Source organism: Ipomoea nil, unplaced genomic scaffold (genome assembly GCF_001879475.1).
Source record: "Ipomoea nil cultivar Tokyo-kokei standard unplaced genomic scaffold, Asagao_1.1 scaffold3069, whole genome shotgun sequence".
In the NCBI taxonomy this organism is placed as follows: Eukaryota; Viridiplantae; Streptophyta; class Magnoliopsida; order Solanales; family Convolvulaceae; genus Ipomoea; species Ipomoea nil.
Window position 1 is genome coordinate 7522524 of NW_017619497.1, and position 26287 is coordinate 7548810.

At 36.3% G+C, this 26287-nt stretch overlaps 3 protein-coding genes and 2 long non-coding RNA genes across 8 annotated transcripts; 1 reads left to right on the top strand and 4 right to left on the bottom strand.

The window, feature by feature from the left end:
- Positions 1-790: 790 nt before the first annotated feature.
- Positions 791-21076, bottom strand: LOC109165415. Its single transcript, XR_002051549.1, has 3 exons — positions 20970-21076; positions 10557-10562; positions 791-801 (listed from the first exon to the last, which is right to left on the bottom strand). It is a non-coding gene; the product is annotated as an uncharacterized LOC109165415 (long non-coding RNA).
- Positions 897-3196, bottom strand: LOC109165412 (premnaspirodiene oxygenase-like). The gene is made up of 2 exons (XM_019314154.1): positions 2259-3196; positions 897-1653 (listed from the first exon to the last, which is right to left on the bottom strand). The coding sequence occupies exons 1-2, from the start codon at positions 3171-3173 to the stop codon at positions 1042-1044; spliced, it is 1527 nt and encodes a 508-aa protein (XP_019169699.1). The 5' UTR covers positions 3174-3196; the 3' UTR covers positions 897-1041.
- Positions 4132-10068, top strand: LOC109165414. 4 transcript variants are annotated; one of them, XR_002051546.1, is made up of 4 exons: positions 8454-8557; positions 8869-9090; positions 9474-9700; positions 9846-10068. It is a non-coding gene; the product is annotated as an uncharacterized LOC109165414 (long non-coding RNA). The 4 variants fall into 4 exon arrangements; XR_002051548.1 differs by lacking the exon at positions 8454-8557 and adding an exon at positions 4132-4391 and having other exon boundaries at positions 9474-10068; XR_002051545.1 differs by having other exon boundaries at positions 9474-10068.
- LOC109165407 lies at positions 4663-9826 on the bottom strand. Its single transcript, XM_019314147.1, has 10 exons — positions 9460-9826; positions 9036-9266; positions 8843-8932; positions 8639-8762; positions 6738-8544; positions 5919-6239; positions 5652-5817; positions 5401-5565; positions 5172-5324; positions 4663-5069 (listed from the first exon to the last, which is right to left on the bottom strand). Exons 1-10 carry the CDS (start codon positions 9808-9810, stop codon positions 4863-4865), a joined length of 3615 nt encoding a protein of 1204 aa, XP_019169692.1. The 5' UTR covers positions 9811-9826; the 3' UTR covers positions 4663-4862.
- Positions 10884-15396, bottom strand: LOC109165409. The gene is made up of 8 exons (XM_019314148.1): positions 15073-15396; positions 14793-14969; positions 14415-14536; positions 14197-14266; positions 13959-14111; positions 13642-13865; positions 11618-13224; positions 10884-11536 (listed from the first exon to the last, which is right to left on the bottom strand). The coding sequence occupies exons 1-8, from the start codon at positions 15129-15131 to the stop codon at positions 11348-11350; spliced, it is 2601 nt and encodes an 866-aa protein (XP_019169693.1). The 5' UTR covers positions 15132-15396; the 3' UTR covers positions 10884-11347.
- Positions 21077-26287: the final 5211 nt, after the last annotated feature.

The window sequence follows — 26287 nt, forward strand, 5'->3', positions numbered from 1 at the left end:
GATAGCATCACAATACATAGAGTGATCATGAGTAAAAGCTAACGAAGCTAAAGTATGAGCATGTAAATTAATCTGTCTAGGCACATAGCATGTAAATTTTTATTTATTTGATATTTGATATTTCATTGTTGTGTGAAGTTCTTGTGATCTTTTCAAGTGTTTTAATAACCAAAAAATTGAGTTATTTTAACTTTTTGTCCCACGAGTATGAAACTATTTTTACATTTAGTCCCTAACTATTAAAATTTTCATATTTGGTCCCACGACTTTTAAATCATTACCACATTTAGTTTCTGACTATTAAAATTTTCAAATTTGATCCCACAACTTTTAAATCTTTACCGCATTTAATTTGGTCTTCGATTATTAAAATTTCCATATTTGATCCAATAACATAACTTTTAAATATTTACACATTTAGTTCCTAACTATTAAAAATAGTGGATGTAGTTGTTAGGTGGATTGCTAACAAATCTTTGTATGCTTTAATGTCACGTGACAATGTATATTTTTTTTAGAGTGCACTTATAATTTGTTTAATATGTTATATTATATTATTGATGAACATTTAAGACCCATAACCAAGTACAAACAATATTTTTTATTATTATATTACTCAAAGATAATAATGTTTGTAAACATGCTATTATAATAAATAAGTTCGATTGTATTCAATTTTATAATTAAATTTAGTAAATATATCATATGTAAATTTTTTATTATAATATTATTAATCATACCATAATTATTACTTAAATTATCAACTATATTTGTATTTAATATAATATAAATTTTACAATTCTAATTTTTGTTAAAAAATTATATGTTATAAATTTTAAATAAAATAATACAGTTAAACTATTTAGTATTAATATTGAACATATATAGTTGCATATCGCGCATATAAAATACTAGTATTTCTTTATAAACTCAAATGTACACTATTATCTAACAACACTAATAATCTTACATGATTACTTTATTATTTGATTTTCACAATACTATAGTTTAATTCATTTTCTTAGTAATTAAAAACTAGTGTCAAGTGTAGGGTATTGCAATCAAATGCAAGTTGTTGAGTCTCCTCATCGTCACCCCAAACCCCTCCGTCATGTCAAGCTCTTCGGCTTCAACTCCGTTGGGCAGTTTCCAGTCAAAGTGGAACAGCAGTCTCGCAAGCGGAACCTCAACGTTAACGAGCCCGAACAACATCCCCGGGCACATCCTCCGCCCCGCCCCGAACGGTATGAACTCGAAGTGTGTTCCTCGGAAGTCCGGCGAGGAATCCTGCAGGAATCTCTCCGGTTCGAATGATTCCGCGTTTTCCCAGTGCTCCGAGTCCCTGCCGATCGCCCACGCGTTCACAATCACTCTGGTTTTGGTCGGGATCTCGTAGCCGTTGATCTCGCAGTCCTCCCTTGATTGTCTGGGGAGTAGCAGCGGGATCGGCGGGTGGAGTCTCAGTGTTTCTTTGATCACGAGTTTCAGGTAATGGAGTTGTTGGATATCTGATTCCTTAATTTCGGATTTTCCCAGGAGAGATTGCCTCACCTCGGCTTGTGCCCTCTCCATCACGTGAGGATTCTTCATCATTTCCGACATCGCCCATTCTACGACGCCTGATGAGGTGTCTGTCCCTGCCGTGAACATTTCCTGAATAACAGGACAACGATCATGTGCCCAGTTAATTTGTGTATTATGCTCACATTAAGTTTTATATTCATGAATAAATGAATAAATATTATAAACACATCTATTGAGCGACACATGATTATGATTTGGTTCTGATTCAGTTATCAAATATGATATAACACTATTCATTTACACCATTTTAGTGTAGAATTTGGTGTCTTCTCTTAGAAGAAGTTGCACCAATTTCTACATCAAAATGGTATTTTGGTGCCTTCTTTAAAGATGGAGAGATAGTCTTATAAAGTTAAGAACTCCACCAGCTTAGTTGGGAGTAAATTGATCTAACTTTGATTTTCTGGAGTGACAAAAGAAATTTATAGGCACTATTTAAGGATTTGTATTGAAATTTCACCTTGTAAGTTGCATTATTGTAATCTTAGCTGACCGTGGTAGACTAGTTTAAGTTATCCATTATTGACTGACTCAAACCAATAAGGTCATTGGAGAGTTGAACTTGTAACATTTTTGTTACCAGACCAATAGACCGACTAACTTGAATGGGGTTATCCACTTTGTTTTTTCTTGATTTCAGTGGAATAGTTAGTAAGATGTAAAAAGATACATACCAGAATGGTAGCTTTGATGGTGTTCAATGTGATGGGAACTTCAAGGTCACCACTCTGCTGAACCCTAAGCAGCACATCAACAAGATCTTCAATGGCGTTTCTAGCGACGTCCGTTCCATCATTCCTTCTTTTAGCTCTGTGCTCATCAATGATGGCGTCAAGAAGCCCGTCGACTTGCCGGTGTATCTTTATCATCTCCGACTTAGCACCGCCCAGGGAGTGCAGGAACGTGAGCGAAGGAAATATGTCCGGCAGATCAAATCCTCCCGCCAGCTCCGTTATCTTCTTCATCGCGGTCATGAATCGCTCTTGATGCTTCGATTTCTCGCCGAACGCGGCCAGAGCGGTGACGCTATTAGTGAACGAGTAAACCATCTGGCTGAGATTCACGGCCGCTGTTTTGTCGCCGGAGGCGGCGGAGGAGATGCGAGAGATGAGCGCCTCGGCTTCTCCCGCGCGAATCGGCTCGAACGATTGCACGCGCCGCGCGCTCAGGAGCTCCACTACGCAGATCTTCCGGAGCTGCCGCCACATGTCGCCGTAGGGACAGAAGGCGATGTGGCTGCTGTCGTAGCCGACGACCTTGGATATCAGGATCTCCGGCCTGGTTGCGAAAACCAGGTCGTGCGTTTTCATAACCGCTTTCGCCGCCTCCGGCGACGAGATGACAACGGCCGGGACCTCGCCGAGCTGGACGTGCATTATTGGTCCGTACTTCTCGGCCAACTGCCTCAGGCGACGGTGCGGCGTGGAACCGGATAACTGGTGCAAATTTCCGATCAGAGGAAGCTTTCTCGGCCCCGGCGGGAGCTTCGCGCGCCGACTACTGCTCGAATATCTTTTCCAAAGCCCCATTACTCCGACAATGAAGAGAAATGAAAGCAGCACTGAGAAGATGGAGTACTGATCTTCCATGGCGGTGTTCTTGGAATTCTCACCGGCTACACTATAAGATAAGGAGTATATAATTGCTTGAATGGAGTTTCATAATGACGAAATGATGTTGACTAAAGAATATTTAAATGATTGGTATCATATACACCTGGGATTCCGCATCTGACCCGAATACCTGCTCCGTATACGGGATCACTGAGGGCAATCATTTCCCTGGAACAACTCAGACCGACCTCAAATAAACAACTTGAAAAATTCTGGACTTGTTCGGTAGTTGCCTCAATTCTGGACTTTTCTGCCCCTCTGCATGAAAAGTACGCGTCACTGACTGTCACACATGTGTTTCTGGCATGTGTTCCCTTCAACCCTTATAAATAGAGCATTAAATGTAGGGAAAAAGATTTTTGGCACTTTTTTTCACACCTACCTTTAGTCTGGGTTCATGTGATCCACTATAATGTAATCCGAGCTTAAAGGATTTAAACCACCAAGTAAACTCCGACCGTCATACCTTAAGCATATGTAGGAATCATTGTATTTACCGCATCATTACTCACAAAGAAATCACTTTTTGCAAGTTAACTTTCATGTAAATTATTTAAATTTTAGTAAATTTAAAAGCGGTGGGTAACTAAATGCAACCAGTTCACAATAAGTTCATATTGACACCCAAAACCTGATTATTAACATGTAATAACTGATTATTAAAATTTTAGTGAACTTTCAACAAATAAATTAAAAGTGATGATCACCAATCGCCTCGTTCACTAAAGATGTTCTATATTTAATCATATTCATGTTGTTAAAAGGGGACTAAAAGGTTATGAAATAAAATGGTTAATAGGAAATAATTGAAGGTCTAAAAAAGTTTGATATAAAAAAAGTGAGTGAACTTTCACCCTCCGTTTGATATTAAAAAAAAAAAGGTTTTTTTTTTTGCTATGAAATTATATCGGGGTAAAATAAAAAGGCATATAGATGAACTTCTTTGGAGTTTGGCTGTTGATCTAAAATCCAGGCCGCAATTTCGTAACGTGGAACAACTCTTCAATTACTCAACTAACTTCGTCCGACGACGTCGTTCTCCTTTTTTTTTATTTTTTTTATTTTTATTTTACTTCCAGCTTATTATTGGGATGGCGTCTCTTAGTCCCATTATTTCCCACGTTCACTTCAGAGCTCACTCAGGAGTGTGGAGGCTCCATCTATCCAGATCAAACAACAATCCTTGACCTTCAGGTACGATTTATAATTGCGAATCAGGTGTTTGTTAGTTTGTCTCAAAGAATTTGTATATATTTTATAGCTTCTGACCTTCTGTGTTGTTTATGAATGCTATTGAAAGTGAAGTTCTGTGTTTCTAATGGTTTCTGTATACTGTAGTGCAAAGTTGAATTAACCGCCCGTAGGGCTGTAACTATCCACATCCAGTACACTGAACAATAGTCAAAGTAGTTTGATATTGTTGCTATGTATTTGTATGGTGTATGATCAACATGGAACAGACAAATTTTAGAAACTCAATAGGACTAGCTGAGTTATTGATGAAATGAGACTGTGACTGATAACTCCAAAGCTAGAGTTTTCCTTAGTTGCCCCGTGTGTTTTCGTGAACAATATACATGGTATACAGTGTGTGATAATTGACTCATAGTACATGTATGTACTATCACAACCTTGAGAAGCACTTGCAAGATTAAGACATTATGTTCAAGGATTAGGCTCTGTCTCTATCTCATGAGCGAGTTCTTTTGTCAACCTGTCAGCGCGGTCATCTAGTCCCCCAGCAAAGGTGTAAACTCTGTATGCAAATTGGAAGGCCTTCCAAAGCATTTTACCAGCAGATCCCTTTTTGCGCTCATTATTGTTTGACTGTCCGCCTGGTTCTTTCTCTCTTGTCTTTGCATCTCTCCACTCCTGAATCAATATCCCAAAAAGTGTTTAAATGTGTTCCTTAGTTAGATAACTAAGGTTTTACTATAGTGCTTATAGCCCTGGATGCTGTGTGGCCGAACTAACCTTAAGTGCCAACTCCATACAGTTTGAGGACACATCCACCATCAACTCTTTGATGCGTACAAGGATGGAAAAATCAAAAGTAATTTTGTGACTCGCGAATTTCTTTGCCTCGTCATCTTTAGTCTGTTCTATCTTCTCCAAATCTCCTTTGATCTACACAAAAGAGATATCAGTCTAAAGTCTAAACAAATAAAGGCGCCTTATTATGCTGTTTATGAATTGGGCTTACCTTGCTGATATAACACTCAGCTTTGTCAATAAGCTGGCCAAAAGGCGATGCTATTGGCCAATTCTTTAAAGTAGAAGCTATATCATCTAACTTGGAATAGAGTGTTGCTGCCATCCTCAATGCTTCCAACTTTTTTGATGGAAAGTCTTCAAATCTTGCCAACACCTGCACCATGAAGAATTTAAAACTACTAAATCATAAATGGTTTTAAGAGTGGGAGTGGTTTAAGAATGGTTTTAATAGGAATAGACCTGAGATTCATCACTTAGTTTTTCAAGATGTGATTCCACATGTTTATGGAACTTAATGAGCTCAGACATGTCTGATGTTTGGAAAGTAGCAATTGCTGTTTTCATCTCCTTGATTGCACTTGCATGATTTTTAACATCCTCTTCAATTTGTAGGAAATAGGTTGACCTGAGAAATAAATTTAGAAAGATTATAGACAACAATGATGCAATTGGAAACTAAGTGAGATCTCTTGTAGAAGGATTGTTGGACATCTGTTAGTGTTTTACCTTTTTGTCATCTCTGCTAGTGCATCAGCCATTCCTTGCTTACCTCCTGATGAAGCAGCACCAACTTTTCCCTTTCTCGCTGATTTACCATTTAAACTTGATCCTTCCACTTTTACCTTGAGAAGCCGGTAAAGATTACCTATATGTGAAGATCGCTTCAACTTAGAAGTTTTCTTGGTGCGTAGATTTATGCCACCAGCCAATGCTGGAGGTGGTGGACATGCAACTCCTTTTCCTATTGACATGGGTGGAGGCGGTACTGGTGCTGTTCCATTTGAAGACATGGGTGGAGGTGGAGGTGGTGCTGTTCCATTTGAAGTAATGGGTGGTGGAGGTGGAGGTGGTGATGCTCCATTTGAAGTAATGGGTGGTGGAGGTGGAGGTGGTGATGCTCCATTTGAAGTAATGGGTGGTGGAGGTAGAGGTGGTGATGCTCCATTTGAAGTAATGGGCGGTGGAGTTGGAGGCGGTGCTGCTCCATTTGAAGTAATGGGCGGTGGAGCTGGAGGCGGTGCTATTCCATTTGAAGTAATGGGCGGTGGAGCTGGAGGTGGTGCTATTCCATTTGAAATAATGGGCGGTGGAGCTGGAGGTGGTGCTGTTCCATTTGAAGTCATGGGTGGAGCTGGAGGTGGTGGTGTCCCCATACCTCTTAATCCCATAGGAGGAGGAAAAGATACTAAATCACATGATGCAGCAGTTGATGGTGGATGGGGTAGACTGTTTCTTGATGTTGTGGGAGGTGGCAGTTGTGTTGCTGCTACAATTTCTGATTCTATTGGAGGTGGATTTGACACTATGCTTCTTGATGTCATGGGAGGAGGTGGAGGTGGGGGTGAACTTGCTATATTTTCCAATGTCAATGGAGGAGGTGGAGGGGAAGATGGAAGCACAAGATTGTCTTTTGACTCTAATAATGGTTGGAGTGCTGGTGGTGGAGTGGGGGGCAGGGGAAGCAAAGCAACATTATGACTTGGTGCTATTATTGGTTGGGTTGGGTATGGTGGGGGAGGATGAAGCAACACATCACTGTGTCTTGGTGCTGTTGATGGTTGGGGAGGGGGTGGAGGTGGAGGAGGGGGAAGTTGCAGAACACTGTCTTTTGGTCCTATTGATGGTTGGGGTGGAGTGGGAAGAGGAATCTGCACAACACTATCTCTTGGTTCTATTGATGGTTGGGGTGGAAAGGGAGGAAGATGAGAAATCTGCATAATGCCGTCTCTTGGTTCTATTGATGGTTGGGGTGGAGGGGGAGGGGGAGGAGGAGGAGGAAGAGGAAGCTGCACAACACTGTCTCTTGGTTCTATTGATGGTTGGGGTGGAGCTGGAGGAGGATGAATCTGCACAGGACTGTCTCTTGGTGCTATTGATGGTTGGGGTGATGGGGGAGGAGGCTGAAGCTGCACAACACTTTCTCTTGGTGATATTGATGGTTGGGGTGGTGGTGGAGAAGGAAGAAGCTGCACAACACTGTCTCTTGGCTCAGTTGATGGATCAGGTGGAGGGGGAGGAGGAGGAAGCAACACAAAAAATTTCGGTGGCATTGATGGTAGGGGTGGGGGAGGAGGAGGTTGAAGCTGCACAACATTGTCTCTTGGTGATATTGATGGTTGGGGTGGTGGTGGAGGAGGAAGAAGCTGCACAACACTGTCCCTTGGCTCTGTTGATGGATCGGGTGGAGGGGGAGGAGGAGGAAGCAGCACAAAAATTTTTGGTGTCATTGATGGTTGGGATGGGGGAGGAGGAGGCTGAAGCTGCACAACACTGTCTCTTGGTGATATCGATGGTTGGGGTGGTGGTAGACGAGGAAGTAGCTGCACAACACTGTCCCTTGGCTCTGTTGATGGATCAGGTGGAGGGGGAGGAGGAGGAAGCAACACAAAAAATTTCGGTGCCATTGATGGTAGGGGTGGGGGTGGAGGTGATGCTGCTATTCCTGGTTTAAGATTTGATTGCAATTTTGGGGGTGATGTTAATGGTTGTGATGGTGTTGATATTCGCAGTTCTACCCCATCCGACGATAATGCAAATGGCAGTTCCTGTTTTGCTGCATCAGGTTGCAGCTTTGTGAGAGAAGATGTTTGTAAAAGCATATCCATGGTGATACAAGCTGGCACCAATTGAATAATTGAACCATCAATCCAATCTCTATTATCATCTTCTTTACTCTCTTCCAATTTAGCAATTAGAACCTTAGGTGAGTCTACCACATGGCCTTCTTTCACCTCACATCTGCCATCTGCTATGTTTACTTGAGACTCATGCTTTTCTTCAGTCCCCGGCTGTTGTTCCCTCAATGGGCTGACTGTATTTGTTACCTGAACCATATAATTAGGATCTTGAACCATTACATGAGAGAACATATGTAATGAGACGTGCCGGACATCAACAGGGTTAAGTTTTCCAACTGGTCCTACTTTGAGTGGTAATTTAACTGGTGTAGAAAAACAATCCCTTTTACTCCTTTTTGGAACATTGCAGAATCCAGAAAGGACAGAAGTTGGGGTTACTGGAGAGCAAGGCTCAGACCAAAGCCTGCCAAATGCATTTGGACTATCAACCATCTGCTCATCTTCAAACATCCTTTTACTTGTTAGCTGAATCATGTCTTCCAGCATTGCCAGTGCTGCAAGAAATTTGTAAGAATCTTATTATCAATCCAAAAAAAAAAAAAAAAAAAAAAGTCTCCAACTTAGTCCCGGAGAAGGGCTGCAAGTTACCATAGTGCTCAAAATTGTTGGATTCAAAGTTGAACAAATCATCTTCGCATTTGATCATCCATTCGTCATTTCCAGTCCACATTTCACCAATTGATTCTAGAGCACTGCAGAAGGAATTCAGTAGCTGTAACCACAAAAGGACTTTCCACTTTAGTACTGCATATCAGTTTCTGTTGCTTAAAACTGTTTAGAAAGTTACGAAACCTGATCCATGCTTGCTCCTATTTCAGACACATCAATCTGCTCGAGGGAAGGATAGAGCGCGTGCAGATCCTTCAGAGTCAATACCAACAGCTGTGGACAATCTCCAGTCCAAAAAACCAGATTAGAACCCAGAAGTTAATCAGAAACAAGAGTTCAACTTACGAATGTGAAGCAATCAGATAGAGAGTACTACCTCATTTACAGATGCAGAGCCAATGCAGGGAGACAAATCGAGCAGGTCCCTCAAGGTGAGCGTCTTGTTCCTAAGTTCTGTCATGACCATGAAGTTGCTTGCCAACCCACACGGCTTGCGCTCAGTGGTACCTTTCGTTTCTTTTATAATATTTGCTGCACTATCTATTTCCTCACTACTACTATTTGGTTCAATATTCATCTCACTTTCCTCTTCCAACGTTTCTTTTTCCTGTCAAAAAACACATCACCCACACTACATTTACACCTTCACAAAAACTTACAAATTTGCAATAGCTGCATTCATAAGATCATCATTGCCTTGCAATTTGTATATTTGATTAGCATGCATGGATACAGATTTCCAGCCTATAGACGCGATTTTCATTCATGAATATGCATTGTGTTAAGGAAAAATGTAATACCTCCATTAATGCAGAAAACTTCTTCCTGCGGAAAGAGAAAGGAGAAACACCATGGCATGCTCCAATTGCCATCTCCAATCTGAAAAAGCTTTTGCATAGCCAGCCACCAAGTTGCATGGTAAAATAATCAATATAATAGTTTAACTTTTTGCTGGCAATAAACTTTCTTGGGTTCAGGCAACTCAGACCATGACGACGCAAGAAACGGAAGATTGAAGACAAGAGAAAGATTATGATAATGGTAAAGAACATTTTGGATGGATTAATGTTTTGATTATAATGTCGGAGAATATTCAAATTCAAAGGGGAAATTCTTGATAAAAAGAAAAGAAATGAAGATTCTTCTTCCATAACGTATTGTTATTGTTGTTGATGCTGTTGTCTAGGTCTGGGTCTGGCTTTGGAAAGCATACATGGATACCTCTTTTCTCCTTCGTTTTCAAAAGAGAGGAAAAAGAAAGTGGAATTGGGATGAGAAATATTTCTTTTTGGGTAAAAAAAAAAAAAAAACTCTATATCTGTAAGAATGATTAATTTTTTAAAATTTTGCTTTGTTTAAAGACAAACTCTCACTCTATATTTGGTATGGTAAGCCAAATTCTGTGGTTAGACCAATCTAATATTAGAATCCTGGGAACTTCTAATGCCATATTGTTTTCATTTTCCAATCACGCAGAAACTGGGAGTTTTTTTCTTTTCATTTTTCCTCAATTAATTCACAATCGAGTGAATCGACTTTATTTTTATGTGGACCCTATTTATGGGATGTTTTTATTTTTGTTTTCTAAACTTTGATTTATTTCATTTTCAGTTCACGACACAAATGTTTCAAAGCCACCTCATGAGCCAACACTTTTTGGTACAAAGTAACTCTAAAATGCAATAGACTTGTAACATAGTTAGCTTATCAGTTAATTTTAATTTATTTGACCATTTTTAACTGTTTGATTTAATTAAAAAATTAATATAAGTGTTAAATTAATTAACTTTTTGTAACAACTTATTGTTTCAAAATGCTAAAATTTAAAAAGTTGCTCCAAAATAATTTTTTCGATCAACTTTTGGAGAAAGTTATTTTGCATGTAATCGTTATTAACTAACAACTAATTTACCAAACATCTTTCTACAATCAGCTAATGCTATCAATTAATTAAACTCGCTAACCCAATCAGCTAATAGTTATTTACCAAAAATTCCCAATGTTTTTTTTAAAAAATAAGGACTAAGATGGAACAAATCAAAAGCAAAAATAAAAATTGATGTGTTTCTATAATCGAGAACTAAAAGCAGAATAAACTCATCAGCAACCAAGCAAGAAACAATTTTGAAAGTTTGAGCTACATTCTGTATAACTTGCCAGCAGGATGGGATTGAATAGAAAATTCTTGTAGTGAACAGTAAGAAACAACTCAAAAGAAAAATAAAATAGCAAAAAACAATTCATATTTCTTTAAGTCTAACAAATATACAAAATGTTTCACACATTTTATTATAAATAAATAAATAACAATCAGGCTGCTAAGGAAGCCTGCAATAACACAAATAAATTGCCTGGTAATATCCAAAGCTTATCATATCCTTCTAGATATGGAAACAAGAATAATCATTACATGTATTATTGGACCAACAACTTTACATTCATAGATTTACATTGTAAGAATGGGTAAACTGGCAGTGCAAATCTTGGCTCAACCAACAAAAAAGAGGACTGGAAACAACTTACAATGACGGGACTTGGTGAGAATGTTTTTGCAGGAACAAGCACACGTTGATGGGCATTCAATGAAGAGGAAGAATTTCTGGGATTTAGGATCATAGGAGAAGTGTTTCGTGTCCATGTTTAGCCAAATCTCAGGAAGTTTCGATCTTTACATTCTCAGTAGGAGGTCTAGGATGCTTTGACGCGGGAGTTACTAGGTTGAACCCTGTGCTTTTCCAGCTTCGGAGAAGCTGTTTTACTGCCGGCTAGGACTTTTTTGGATGGCGATGGGGTAAGACCACTGGCAGCAGTCCTTTCGGCAATTCTTTTCTGCCTTTCAAGCGCCAGCTCTTCCATCCTTTTACGAGCTTCTTCCTCCTGTATAAGGCAAGCATAAATAAACAAATTTGGTCCAAAAAAGATATATAAAAACTCAATATCAAGATGTATTAGTCTTACCCTTTCTAATTTGCTCTTTTGGACTCCCAGCTTATTTGTCGGAGACATCTTCTTGCTTTTTGATAAAGCGTCAATCCTACTTCTTGAGAGGTATCCTGGAGATAACTTAGACTTTGTATCCTTTGCTGGCGTCTTTGTTGAAGGACTCATATCCTTCTTATTACTTTTCTTGACACCCTTAACGGGAGAACTTTCTTCAGTAGCAGGGGAGCTTTTATTGATCCCCGCAAAAGAAGCTTCCATCTCATAATCCAATTCTGGCATCCAAGACACCTCGGCAGACTCCATACTGGGATCCCGTGCAAGCACTACACACAGATCATTAGGTTCACCGCTACTAGGCTTGGTTTGCGAAACAACGGGATCACTATTTTCAGGCTGTGCTGCTGTAATGAAGTCTGCATCCATGTTAATGTCGGTTTTCCACTGAGAACTGCATTGGTCATCTGACATTGATCGGGATTGTATTATGAAAGAATCATCAATTGCAGTAGCTCTTTTATTAGCTTCTCTATCACTTAAGCTGTCTCCGTTTTCAAATATCATATCTTTAGCCCCTTGTCTTTCAAAATTCCCGGGCTTATTGGCAACGAACCAATCATCGCCACTCTTGTTTCTGATGGTGCATGATTCCACAGCAAAGTCAGATGCAGTTCCGAGAGTAGTGCTGCCTGATCCTTCCCTAGTTTGAGGCAACAAAAACTGCACATTCTCAGACTCCCGTCTTTTCATACCGGGACGGATATCCTCGCCATTTGCAAAATCAATTGTGCCAGCATCCCCGGTATGTGCTCCGTTTCTTTCTGTCACAATAACAGAATCATCAGAAAGCAAATGTTTCCTCTTAACTTTCTCAGATTCCAAGTTAACAGCATGGCCATTTGTGACTCCGTCATCAGAATTTTTAATCATACAGTCTTCACCGTTGAAGGATACAGTTTGCTTCTCCTCGTCTTCCCGACTCATCAGAATGTTTTGGAAAGCATCCCAGTTTTCGAAACCACCATTCGGTCCATTCTGAGGTTTGGAATCCTGATGTCCTCTATTGCTGTGTTTATGCGTCTTTTTGTTGTGGCCTTGTTCTAATACCGATATTGCATCATCCACCTGCTGCTTGATAGAATCCTCATCGAGCGACGTGGTTTCGAGTGAAGAAGAGTCATCAAATCCACCATCCCTCCGCTTCGAGGTAATATAGTTGATATTACGGATGACAACTGTTTTCGAGGATTTCTTCTTGTGCTTCCTACCATGCGTCTGCTGCCTTGACAAATGCTCTTTTTCATCCTTCCCCGATTCATCTGAATCCGTTTCGGAATCCGAGTTGGTCAATGTAATGTTTTCATCTTCTGAACTTTCAGGAGCGTCTGAATGAGAAACCTTTTCCTTTTTCCTCGACGACTTGTGATGATGTTTACGACTATTCTCTCGTGCAAGACCATTAGTTGCATCATCCACAGTTTGCGCCCAGTGCATATGCCCTGGATAATATGGCGGTACATGATGCATACCAGGGAAAGACATCGGTGGAACAGGGCCCGGGAAATTGTACATATAAGGTGGCATTTGATTTGGCCATGGCATCTGCATCTGAGCTTTCGTATTATCTGCAAGTAGTTATAAATCAGCAGAGAACAAAATTTCCGCCGGAGATAAAATGTCTATGTTTGGTGATACTTTAGGACATTAACACCGTCCCTTGCAGCTTATGCTAGCAAAATCCGAGTCTGGGAACTAGAAAGTGTTATGGAATCTCTATAGATTAGGCAGTCTTAGGGATTTAGGTAGGTAAGACATATGGAAACGTGTTTCCTATTCGTAGTCTTCTAGCACTTATTTATAGGGCTTTGTATTCTCTTTTCTATAAGACAGTATACGACAGCACATTCAGAAACTCTCTTATTACTTTCGTAACAGGAATAGGTTTAAGTGTACCAAAATGGAACGGGAAGCCCGGCATGATGACACCATTACGTCTAGAAAGTTTCCACTAGTGAATATGAAAAGGGAATAAAAATACGAACCTCCAACCCCGTCGAGCTGGCTTTCCTTTGAATCAGACGAGGTATCCAAGGAGCTAGTGCGCACAAGTGACCCGTTACCGTTATCACAAGCTAATACAACCCCTGAATTCCCCAGAAACGAGAGCTCTGCTGGGGAGCACGCCTTCATTGCTGTTACCTCATCCATCCATTGGCAATCGGTGTGTTTTTGCTTGTAAAGCTCCACGAAATCAATGCACGCCTCCCTATATTATGGATCGGCATCAAAAGGGCTTAGAGAAATAGAGACATTTAAATGTAAGCCGCCAAAAATACACTTCCCGATTCCACTATTATACCTTAGACGCGAGGCACCAAAAGCATTAGCGAAGCATATGAGATCATCCATCTGCTCCACTTCAAATCCCGCTACTGTGGCACGAGCATAAGCCATCGCTTGCTCTTTCCTGAGCAATGCTTTACGAGTGTCCAAAAGACATTGGAGGCGAAACCTTTACAACACAGTAACTTAATGACGAGATACCAGAGATTATATATCATCAACGAACCAGTTAATTCAAGTAAGACCACACTTACTTCGAGTTTTCCTTTGCTGCAGTACTTTCATCTCCATCAACTTCACCTTTTGACTTAGCCGGTGGCGTCCCTGCAAAGATAAACAATTAACGCTAATAATACAACAATACAAGTTGAGAGAACGTGGGAATCTATCTAGGAACTAACTTGAGCTCGAACACATATCCTAGGAGAAGTCAACTTATTCCAAGTGGCATAACAGTTAACACTTAACATACCTTCATCTGAACTTGATTTTGAAATGGTGTTGGATTCAATGGAGCTCTCAATCTGCAAAATCTCTTTCTCTAATCGCATAAATCTCTCAAGAATCTCAGGCGTACTAACAAAGCGTACAAATCTGGGCACAAATTAAAACACACCAATAAGACTGACTAGCACAACCTTCACTTCAATCAATCCAAACTTTGTATAGTAACTCAGATCCATTTATTAACTTAGCTTATGAGTCAATGGCCTCAAAACTCAAAAGGCCAGTACTTTAGACAGCATAAAACTAACAAGAAATGCCTATAAATTACCATTCAAACACAGAGAACAAACATCATAGTACAACAACAATTTAAACCTGGGGAGCCAAGATTTGTGAAGATTACCTTTGAAATGTGGCTTTAGTGAACCAGGAGGCTGCAGAGGAGGGTGGGCGCAGGGCTATTGAATACCCACCTTTGGGAATCTGATCTTTAGCAAACTTCAAGTGAGCAATGAAAGGCTCCACCAACCCAGAAGCCAACTTCTCAGTTTTCCCCCCAGAAACCACCACAAGATCGCATCTTTATCATTTTCCAACAATCCCAAAACGCCAAAAACCATAACTTTGTCAGTTGCACTGCAAATACTCACACAAAGAGATCAGAAGAAGTGAAGAAGACTCACCTTGTCCTGGTTGGAGTGAGCTTCAACAGAGCATAGTCAAGAAGGGCACTGGAATCCATCTGGGAAAAAGAAGAAGAAGAAGTCTACGGCTTGGGACCGGAGAAACGGCGAAATGGGTGTGGGGAAGAAGTTAATATTGGTGTTCCCAGAACGTGATACTCACATTTCCAGAAACCTTTTTTCTTTCTTTTTAGAGGTGACCTGGAAATATCAAAGAGAGGGAGGTAGCCAGCAAGAAGTGATGAAGATTGGGGAGCTTGCACATGTGAGAGAGAGGTACTCGTGAGTTGTGATTATGAGCATTTCTCTTCAACAAGCCATCGCTGTGGGGTCCCATCTGCACTTGTTGTTCGAGCACCCCCCCCCCCCCCCACCCCCCAATACCTTTTCTCCCTCAATTATTTCCTTATATCTAACCTCACCACATCTCTCTCTTGTATCACAATTTTCATGGTACTTTACAAATTACAATATTGTACTGCTTTTCATGGTACTTTACAATATTATACTGGTTCTTTAAATATTACGGAGTAATTGTTTTCTTTGCCAATCAAATGCAAAATTCTTGAAGGGTTCTACACCCTGGCAATAAGATTATGAAGAGAATAAGTAAATCATAATAATTCAGCGGCTGATCCTTTTGGTGAGAGCATTAAATACTGTACTTATCAATGTTTGATTTTACGTCTACCATGGTCGGTATCGGGTCCTTTATCTGAGACAAATGTGATCTGACCTTAACCGATCATACCCCTACTTCACCCCGATAGTGTGGATTACCGAGCATTACCATTATCGCACCCGCGGGTTCATGGCCTCGGCGCACCCCCAACCTACTCAGGTCGGGGGCTAACTATCGACCTGGAGCCCGACAATGTGGCACTGACCGGCAGAAACACTACGGCACGTGTGTAAACCCTCTTGGGTCCCTGATATGAGCCTATGCATGGGCTCCATGTGCCATTCATGCTGCAAGACCGGAACGTGTAGTGTTCCCTACCTGCTACAACTATAAATACCGCATTTATTGCTAAGGGAGGGGACTTTCGATATTTCATACTACTTGATTTTTAGCTCGGAACCTCTGACCCGTCGTTACGTGAATTGAGCCGAAGGACTTAAACCAACAAACATACTAGGTACATGATCGGAGCCTAGAACCAACCTAAGACTGTACACCTCATTCGTATATACTATATCAACTCATAATTTATGACCTATGAATTAACATTCAATTATGCATTCTTGTCTGCAATCTATCACTCATGAATTAATTGAATTATTTATATGGGTTTTTTAAAATATTGGATCACATGTGTTATGATTAGGGATTAATACATAATTTATTGTTTAATTTAGTAGTGATTGCGTTGTGGATTAGCTGGAGCCTGGAGGATTAGATTAGTTGGGAAGTCTACATCGCTATAATATTTTCTACTGCTCACTAATTGAGCTGATGCTGTCGGCTGCTGAAGTTTTGCACACTTTCGTTGTGGGATTGGGATCTTTTATTACTCTTCCAATGAAAACTCTACGCATTTGATGATGTCTTGAATGCATTAACAACTTATATATGTGTGTGAAAGTTAATGTTCAAATGTATCCACGTGTTTTCATGAGTTTGCGTGTACATATCAAAATTATTACAACATATAGATCAAGGATTTAAAATACAAATTTTTAGAATTACTTTTCATAATTTATGGGTCTATCCTCACCAAAAAAAAATAATAATAATAATTTATGAGTCTATTTTCGACGATAATAGAATCTTTAATTTTAGGGGTAAATTTGAAATGACACATGCACCCTAATCCCAATATATTTGGAATTTCAATTAATTGACTTATCCCTTCCATCTCCTTCTCGGCTTATGCATTCGCTTTTTATTGTACCCAATACAATCAAAGTCTTAGCATTTATTTAAATATATATGCGCTCTATGTTGTATATTTAATTGATATATTATATATATGGTCAACACTTTGCCCTTTAATTGAGTCGATCTGGTACGAATGGAGATTAATCTAAGTATAGTATAGGCTTAAAGAAGTCTTCTACAATTAGGGTTTACTTAAAATACCTCGTAGTCTAACAAAGTATAAATCCCTTTAAAAAGAATTAGAGAATTCACTAATTAAGATGAATCCACTCTAAATAGGGATGGAGATGTAAAATGAGTTTTTTTTTTTTTTTTTTTTTTTGAGTGATAAACATGTAATGTTTTCAAAATGCACCATCTAAATATATTTTGTACGATGAATATATACAAAATCAATATAAATTGTTATTTATATTGATTGTGGCTTGTGGTCCACTGGTATCAGATTGCTCCTTTATGTGGGAGGTTTAGGTTTCAAGCTTTGTTGTAGGTATAGTTTGTATTGGTATTCCCTTCCTTTGTAATAAAAAAAATATATATATATAAATTGTTATTTTTAAACATAAAATACTATTACATTATTTATTTTTTTTACTCAACATTTACAAGTATTGTTTTTTAAGGAGTGAGTAAAGTGAAACGATTCACTACTGACACTGGCAATATTAAAAATGTTGAATAAAGAAAAAAAAAAAAGAAGAATAATTCGTTTTCTCTTATCAGATCACTTCCAATATGTGGAAGATAAAAGGAAAGTAAAAGAAAGCAAACAGGTGAAACAGTGCCTTGCTTATCGTCAAAGATAGGAACAACACAAAGTTATGATCATGAGACCTCCACATCCATCAACAATTTTCCACGAGTTCGAGCCCGCATGGACAGCTCAATTGATCACAGGGGTGAAGTTTAAGAACAATAACTTCAGATCGGATCGAGTCCATCAGTTACAATGTGAAAATAACATCTCAAATTGTGGGTTGTGTTCAACTGAGTTACCATGATTTATATTCTCTCAAATGCACGGTCAGGCCGGCCAGAAGGCCCTTGGGATTGGGGATTCAACCTTTTGAAAACAATTATCCACGAGTTTGATTCTTAACAACATTCTGTATGAAGTATTCCTAATGTGATTTACCTAGTACATATCCTCAGGTAATAACTATGTATTTCTCTCATCACACAAAAAAAATATACTTATATTAATTTTTAAATACGTAAATCTTGTAATTTATTTGATAATTTATTATAAAATGTGTCCGTTTATAAAAAGTTATTATTAGTATTAAATTGTACAAATTAAAATTCATTCCTTTAATTAAATATGTATCAAGATGAAATCATCTCTTTATTCACATGTTTTATTATTATTATTTGGATTTTCTTCTTGGAGGGCTTCAAGTCAATTTCAAAAATGTTAACTACGAAAAGTCAACTCTTCTGCCCTACAAGTCTACAACAACAGGCTAAAAATCTAATGAAGATTTGGTACTAGAGCTTTTGTCAAATTAAACTTTAGGAAAAGTTTTAGTGTCAAAACATTATATTCTTAAAATAAAATGAATAATATATTTATAATATTTCATAAATTATATAAGTGCTCAAACATATATATATAATTTTTATAAATGATGCGTCATGTTAAAAAATTTGAATCGTGATTTTCTCCAAGTAAGAATCAACTTAAATTATGTGAGTGTGTCTTGGATCGAATTTAGATCGATCTCACAGTAAAAGATATATTGAAAATTATACACAAATAATATTATGGAGTAGATTTTAACATTTTACTTTTGCTTACGTACAATTATGTAAAAGGTTTATTTGTAGTAATTATTAGAGTAATGTTTTTTTTTTAGTACTATAAACTCTATTACAATGTAGTATCTGTTCAATATACTTTTTCTATCAGTTGTAGACTAAATAGTCAATATCTTATTGTTAGGGTTCGATCATGTGACCTTCATTCAAAGAGAGCTACAGAAATGTTAATAATTAGCTAGAATACGTAATCTAAAAAATTTACTTCATTGTTAATATATTAAATATCCGAGTAAAGTACACTAGGCCAATCACTTCACCTGCCCTAATGACAAAACACAACTTTTTAACTTTAACATTATATCAGAGCATACTCATTTGTAGATTTTATGAAGGTTATTAGTTTATTACATACCTAAAAATCTTTGAAATGATTTTAAATAAATGGGAGAGTTGGTTTTTTATTTGATTTTACTCCTGCAAGCGTATAATTTTTACATATATATTTTTCTTCTTTTTAATAATAAGAATATAATTTAAACAACTGAAACGTTTTTTTTTTCTATATATCATTTCATATTCGAATTCGGTCCAGATTGCCTTAACATAATTTAATTCTTACTCGAGGGTTTATCTTATGATATTGCAATTACATTAGCGATTTGCTCACCAATTGTCACAAGCTATTGAATTAATCAACCAAAACTTTTTAAAATTTTTTATCAAAAATTGAGATAATGTGTAATTAATTAATACTTAATTTAGTAAAGTAGATGAAACATAAGTATGTATTTGAAAATTATGAGTTTGATTCTTGCCAATAGTTTATTGGTCAAACCCGTGGCACGAGATTTTCCTAGTTCATATGTGGTTTGTGCGCTATTACATAGGATTGAGGTTTACTTAGGGTCCGTTTGGAAAGCAGGAAAATGACTTCTGAAAAATGAGTCATTTTCCGAAAAACATTTTCCTTTTCCAGTGTTTGGTTGCATTTGGAAAACTGTTTTGGTGTATTTGGTTCATTTTCTGAGAAATGAGTAGAATGGTATAATTAAATATTTTATTTAGAATAAAAATACATTTTAAATCTTTAAAACTAAAAATAAAAAAATAAAATTATGGTTCCGCCAGAAACTTAAAAAAAATTAAAAAAAAAATAGCAATGGCGGAAGTCATTTTCCGCCAAATTGAGCACATTTTCCCCAGTCAACGGAAAATGTTTTCCGTTGACTGAATTTTTCAGGTGTAGCCAAACACCAAAAACCCAGAAAATAATTTTCAAAAATCATTTTTCGGGTTTTCAAACACAGCCTTAATGCATACACCCATAATATAAATATAAATAAAAATAAATAAATAAATAAATAAATAAATAAATTATATATATATATATATATATATATATATATATATATATATATATATATATATATATATATATATATATATATGAAATGCACACACCCATAATATAGTATTTTCGGCTTTCTTGCATCACCCAAAAAGAAATAAAAATGTATCTTAGCTTGTATGTATAGTAGCTCAACCTAGCTTTAATCTTTTAGTGAAATTTTTTATTTTATTTTTGTCTTTTACAATTTAGCAATTAATTAAAGTCCTTTTCTTAATCTATAGCTGGCATGATATAAAAGATATCTTCAAGTGTTTCACTTTTCCTTTTTTTTTTTTTTTTTTTTTGGTTTTATTTATTTATTCATTTTTAGTGCTTTTCTCTTTTGTCATGTAGTCTTTGAAGAAAATGATATTTATGCTCATGTTTACTGAGTTGCATTCATAGAAAGTGACATTTCTCATAATAATTTAGCCGAAATTTGTAGCCAACCATGATACAGCTATATATAACGTAATGTTATCATATCTATGTAGACCCCAATTGCTAGGCTAGTTGTAGATATATAACAGTACACTAATATTTACTTTAAAAAAAAACACTAATATTTAGGGTTACTCAAGTTGGATAGTATCTACTTACCACACTTGATTAATTGTTTAATTAGACAATTAACTAATTAAGAACCAAGAACCGAAAGGAAAGAGTGATTATAAACAGAAAACATATTTAAAAAAAAAAAAAATTGTTCTAATTTCCTGTTGCTCAACTATTACTCTTTCCGCGCCCTCGGCTAAGAATTAATTAAATACAAGTTATCAAATAGAGTTAATTCCAGCAAAGGTCCATTGTTTTTTGTAACAATTTCAAATTTAGTCTTAGACTATCGTTTTTTTCGTTTTACACCCCAAACTATCATATTTTGAACACTTTTGGTCATTCCAATGACTTTTTCTGGTGAAACCCTATTTTAGGCAAATGTACTTTCGTCTCTTCAATTTTTTTTAAAATTATTTTTTAATGAGTTAAATCCAGCGGAGGTCCCTTGTCTTTGGTGACGTTTCTAAATTTAGTCTCATACAATCATTTTTGTCATTTAGCACCCAGACTATCAAATTTTAGACACTTTTAATTTGGTTCTTCTGATGACTTTTTTAAGATGAAACTCTATTTTAGGAAATGTATTTTCCAATGACAAAGAACATGCTTCTCACCACCACCCCCTCCCACCGGCCCTCCTTTTTTTGTTGATGTACAACTATAGTAGATGAATCACAAAATTCTGGACTAAAATAATAGCTGTCATACTGAAGTCGACCGGGTGGCGATATTATTGTGATTTGTGAGCTTTCCAATTGCGTTGCAAAATGATTCTCTCGCACCCCGAGGTTCTCACATACTCGGTATCTCCATTGACGAAGGACGATTTGGGACCAAGTTGAAAGAGATTAAGACAAGAGCTAGGTGAAGGAGATGGCGCAATCCAGACTAAAGAGACGAAAATCGGAAAGAAAAACAAAACAAAACAAAACAAAACAAAAACTGGCACATAAAATCGTGACAAAAAATTTGAAGAAACTAAAATTTCCTTGCCTAAAATAGGGTTTCAGTTGTTTCAAAAAATAAAAAATACAACTAGAGTTTTCACATGAAAAAAGTCATCAGAATAACCAAAAGTGTATACAATTTTTGATAGTTTGGATTATTATATGGCAAAAACGATTTGTCTAGGACAAAATTTAAAGTTGCCACAAAACATGTTACAAAAAATATTGTTTGAATCAGACTTTTAAACAAAATATTTATATATATTTGATACTCTTATTTATTAGGAGCAAAATTGAAAGTATATATATACTTCGTACCATATAATCAATGTATTACCAATTCATGGGTCTAAGTGGGCTGGGTGTGTAAATTGGACACTTACAAATTATTGAGGAATTATTTGGACCAAAGAGCAAGTAGGTGGAAAAGGAGATGGGTTGTAGACGGCGGACCATGGTCTACACAACTTGTGTGAACCATGGATATAGAGTACATTTTTAATATATTAAAGGTACATTATTTGTGTACTGAAGGTACATTATTAAATAATATATATATAATAATGTATTTTTAGTATTAAAATAATGTACCTTCAAATAATGTGTTTTTAAAGTATACAAATAATGTACTTTTAGTATATTAAAAATGTACTTAAATTATGGTCCACACAATAATGATTGGTTGTAGACTTGTAGAGTGGGTGGAGGAGGCCGTCGTCGAGGTTGTTGGTCGCCACCGTGGCACCCATCGCCATGGCGTGGGTGTGTGGCTGGGGCTGGTTTATACGGGGTCATTTTGTCGAGTTCCTTCGACATGGTTCTCTCAAGCGCCCTAGTATATTCTACTTGTTCACCTGTGTCGGTTTGGAGTACGGTCAGTTCACTGGGAGGATCGCCCTCCCAAATCGAAGTTTTTTTCTGGAAGTTTCAACCTTGTTGACTATGACAGCAGTCGCGATTATAAACAGACTTGTGACTATAGCAGGGCGGTACGATCTACTCTCTCGTGACCTCTACTCTAATCAAAAGACTAAAGGCCCCTACTGAAGATAGGTCGTCAAACTACGACGAGAGTTTCGCCTTTTGAAGTGCCAATCGCTTAGGGCCAGGCCGAGTCAGAAAGGCTTTGTTAACGTTTTATTCATTGTAATCTTTCTCAATTACACATTTTATGATACATCGGCCGGTGTGATCCATTAAAAACCACCACATATACTCTTTTAAAACTATTTTTGTTTTAACAAATGGGATAATTTTTGGTTGGCGGAAACGAAGAGGGCAAGACATATCGTAATCCAAGCAAAAATGTCAAGAAGGTACACTGCATTTGGCTACTACATACATTTGAAAATGTGACATAAATGTACGTACTGAAAACAATAAGTAAATTACGAATTTACAATTGCGCCAAACAAGGCTACCGCTGCCAATGATTTATCCGCATGTAAATAAATATGAAATTTGATGTTAATGTCGCTCTTATTCCCCCCAAACCAACAATCTTAATTAATTCACAAGCAGCACATAGTTGATAGTTCCATGTACACCGAATTAAACCAGCTTAGAAAGTCAAATTCAACATCCAGTCATCAAAATGTGACGTTAACTATTAAATAATTATAAAAATAAAATAAAATTGTACATCCCTAATTGTTACTGGCTATAAATTTTAATGCAATAATAATCACTGAAAAGAAAAACGAAAAGGGTTATTGTCACTCCATTTTGTTAATTAATAATTTTTAAAAGTTATATAATTTAAAATTTAAATGTTTGGATAAATCAAAATAATAATATATAACTTTAAATTTATCTTAACAGGTGATTATAAATGGACAATATAAATGTGTGGAGCATAGAGTGATTGTCCAAAGGGATGGGACTCGGATGTCAATTGCTTCCTTCGTATAGTACTTATTAATCTCTCAATTATTGCATTTGGTCACAAAGTTGTCACTTCTGTGGCAAAATTAGTCTATATAAGATTACAAAAAATTAATCATGATTATTAAATGCTTAAAAGCTACTCCCTATAGTACCATGTTTTATGGTCGTTATAAATTTATTTTTTACGTGTGTACACACACATATCATGTTTTATGTGTTCTAAATTAAATGTATTTATGAGTTTTATAGTACGATTTATTAGATAAAATTAGATAATATTAATTAATTGATTTTTTTTTTTTTCAAAACACTGTCCACTTGTACATATAAATATCAAAATCGAAAAACAATACCCATTTAGAAATACCAGTATTCAATATTCATCCCTTACAGATAATTGTATGTTGTTGTTTCACAAGTCATCAACTCGAATAGTTTGAAGATTTTGATTTGTAATAACAACACCCAAATGACCCAATGTAATTTAACATCTAACATTGGCCCTATTTGATAAAATTTTTAGCTTATCAGTCAATTTTGACTTATTTGACAACTATTAACTGTTTGACTTGATTAAACAACCCATATAAATATTTGATTAATTAGCCTTTTGTAACAGCTTATTGTTCTGAAATGCTAAAAACTATTTTTTTTCAATCAGCTTTTTGAGAAAGTCATTTTGCATGTAATCAGCTATCAGTTACCAACTAATTTACCAAACATCTTTCTGCAATTAACTAATGCTATCTACTAGTCAAACTCATTAACCCAATCAACTTTAACAACTAACAATTATTTACCAAACACTCCATTATATTGTATAATATAATAATCAAAATTTTTAGAACTATAATATCAAATTTAATTAATCATAACTTTTTATATATACACTTTTATAATTATTTCTCGTCCTAATTTCTCAATTAACCTCACCATACCATAATTATTCTTACACATCATATAGGTAAAATACTAGTTAAGTATATAGAAGAAGAAAACAAAAATGCATGTCACCACCCACCTAAGAAGCATCTAACTAGTCCACGGAATAACGGCGCGTGGACGGTCCCCGAACACAGTTCGAAGCAATTTACATTAGTGACTCAATGTCAACTATGTCACACGCTATCCCTAATAGTCGGTCCCGTTCGGTTTTTAATGAGAAAACTTCAATCCATAAAGCGCATATATAATACAATGTCAACGGAGAGGATTATAAATAATACAAAAGAAAGTTGCTAAGCTTTTGAAATGTATGACTACTTGTGCACTATTATTTACGTATGTACTAAATTTTCCATGGTTGTTTCTTTTGTACATATTATTGTGTGTACACCTGATGAATATATTTGGAATTTTCTTTATATAACATAATTTTTTTTTTTTGGAAAATAATCTTTAGACCATGTTTTAAAATGAGTAGATAGATAATTATTGACAATAGATGGGTAAGTAGTATTGAAGTCGCTACATGTATGTCTAACCGTTATTATACTTTAATAAGAAAATTATTTTAAAATTAATTTTTGTTTGCAGGTGATCGTATTAGGTGAGACGAATCTTAAATATATAATTCTTTTTAGCAAAAATGTAATATTTTTTTATGAGATGTGTTGGTAAATAACTGTTAGCTGTTAGTTTTTAGTTAGTTAGGTTGGTGGATTTGAATAGTTGTTAGCATTAACTAATTGTAGAAAGATGTTTGGTAAATTAATTGTTAGCTGATAGCTAATTACATCAAAATAACTTTCTCAAAAAACTGATCAAAAAAGTTGCTTTGAGTAGCTTTTGAATTTTAGCATTTTTGGAGCAATAAGTTATTACAAAAAGCTAATTAATCAAACACTTATATTGAATATTTAACCAAGTCAAACAACTAATAATAGTGATCAAATAAACTAAAATTGATTGATAAACTAACTATAATAGGGCGTTTAGTTGGAGAGGGGGAATTACGTGGGAAATGAATTGCAATTCCATGGGAGATGAATTACTGGGAATAAAGTGGGAATTTAAATTTCAATGTTTGGTATACATGGGAATTGAAAGGAAATAAGTAGTATAAAGTCAAAAATGTCCATTGTTGTTGTTAGGAATTAATTTTAGGTTAAAAAAGAAAGGGGTAATTTTGACTCATCACTATCTTTTTTTCTTTCTAAAATCTCAGAAATTAAAATTCCAGGGAGGACATGAAATTTTAATTCCATGAAAATGGGGGAATTTCAATTCCTTTCAACCAAACAAGGAAATTTTGTGGCCTTTAAAATTATGTGAGAATTAAATGGGAAGGAAATTTAAATTTCCTTCAATCAAACGCCCTGTAATATCAAACCGGGTCATGATACATTTTTATTACTTTGAAGTTTGAAAAGTATTACGGAATAATTATTTGCTTTCAATTTATTAATGAAAATAGAATACTTTGCTTGTCACGCATAAAAAAGTATTATATCTTATGAAGACGGTCTAATCTCACACATGCAAGACTAACTATCTTTCAAATTAAGTGTTGGTACCCTTTGAATTAAAACATTACTTTAATTCTTTTAAAAGGGTAGACATACAATTGAGTGACAAACTGACGATTCTTCCTGGACCAGCTTTCATAGCTTCCCAAAGCAAATGAGAATTAGTGCAATCAAGATTAGTTGGGTGGATCTGAATTGTTAAACAGACATAAAAAATTTTAAAAATTTTATATTTCGTATCTATATAATTGTAGAGTAGAATACACATAATACACAGGGTATACAATATAATTTGCCATAATAAGCAATGGCATACTAAACT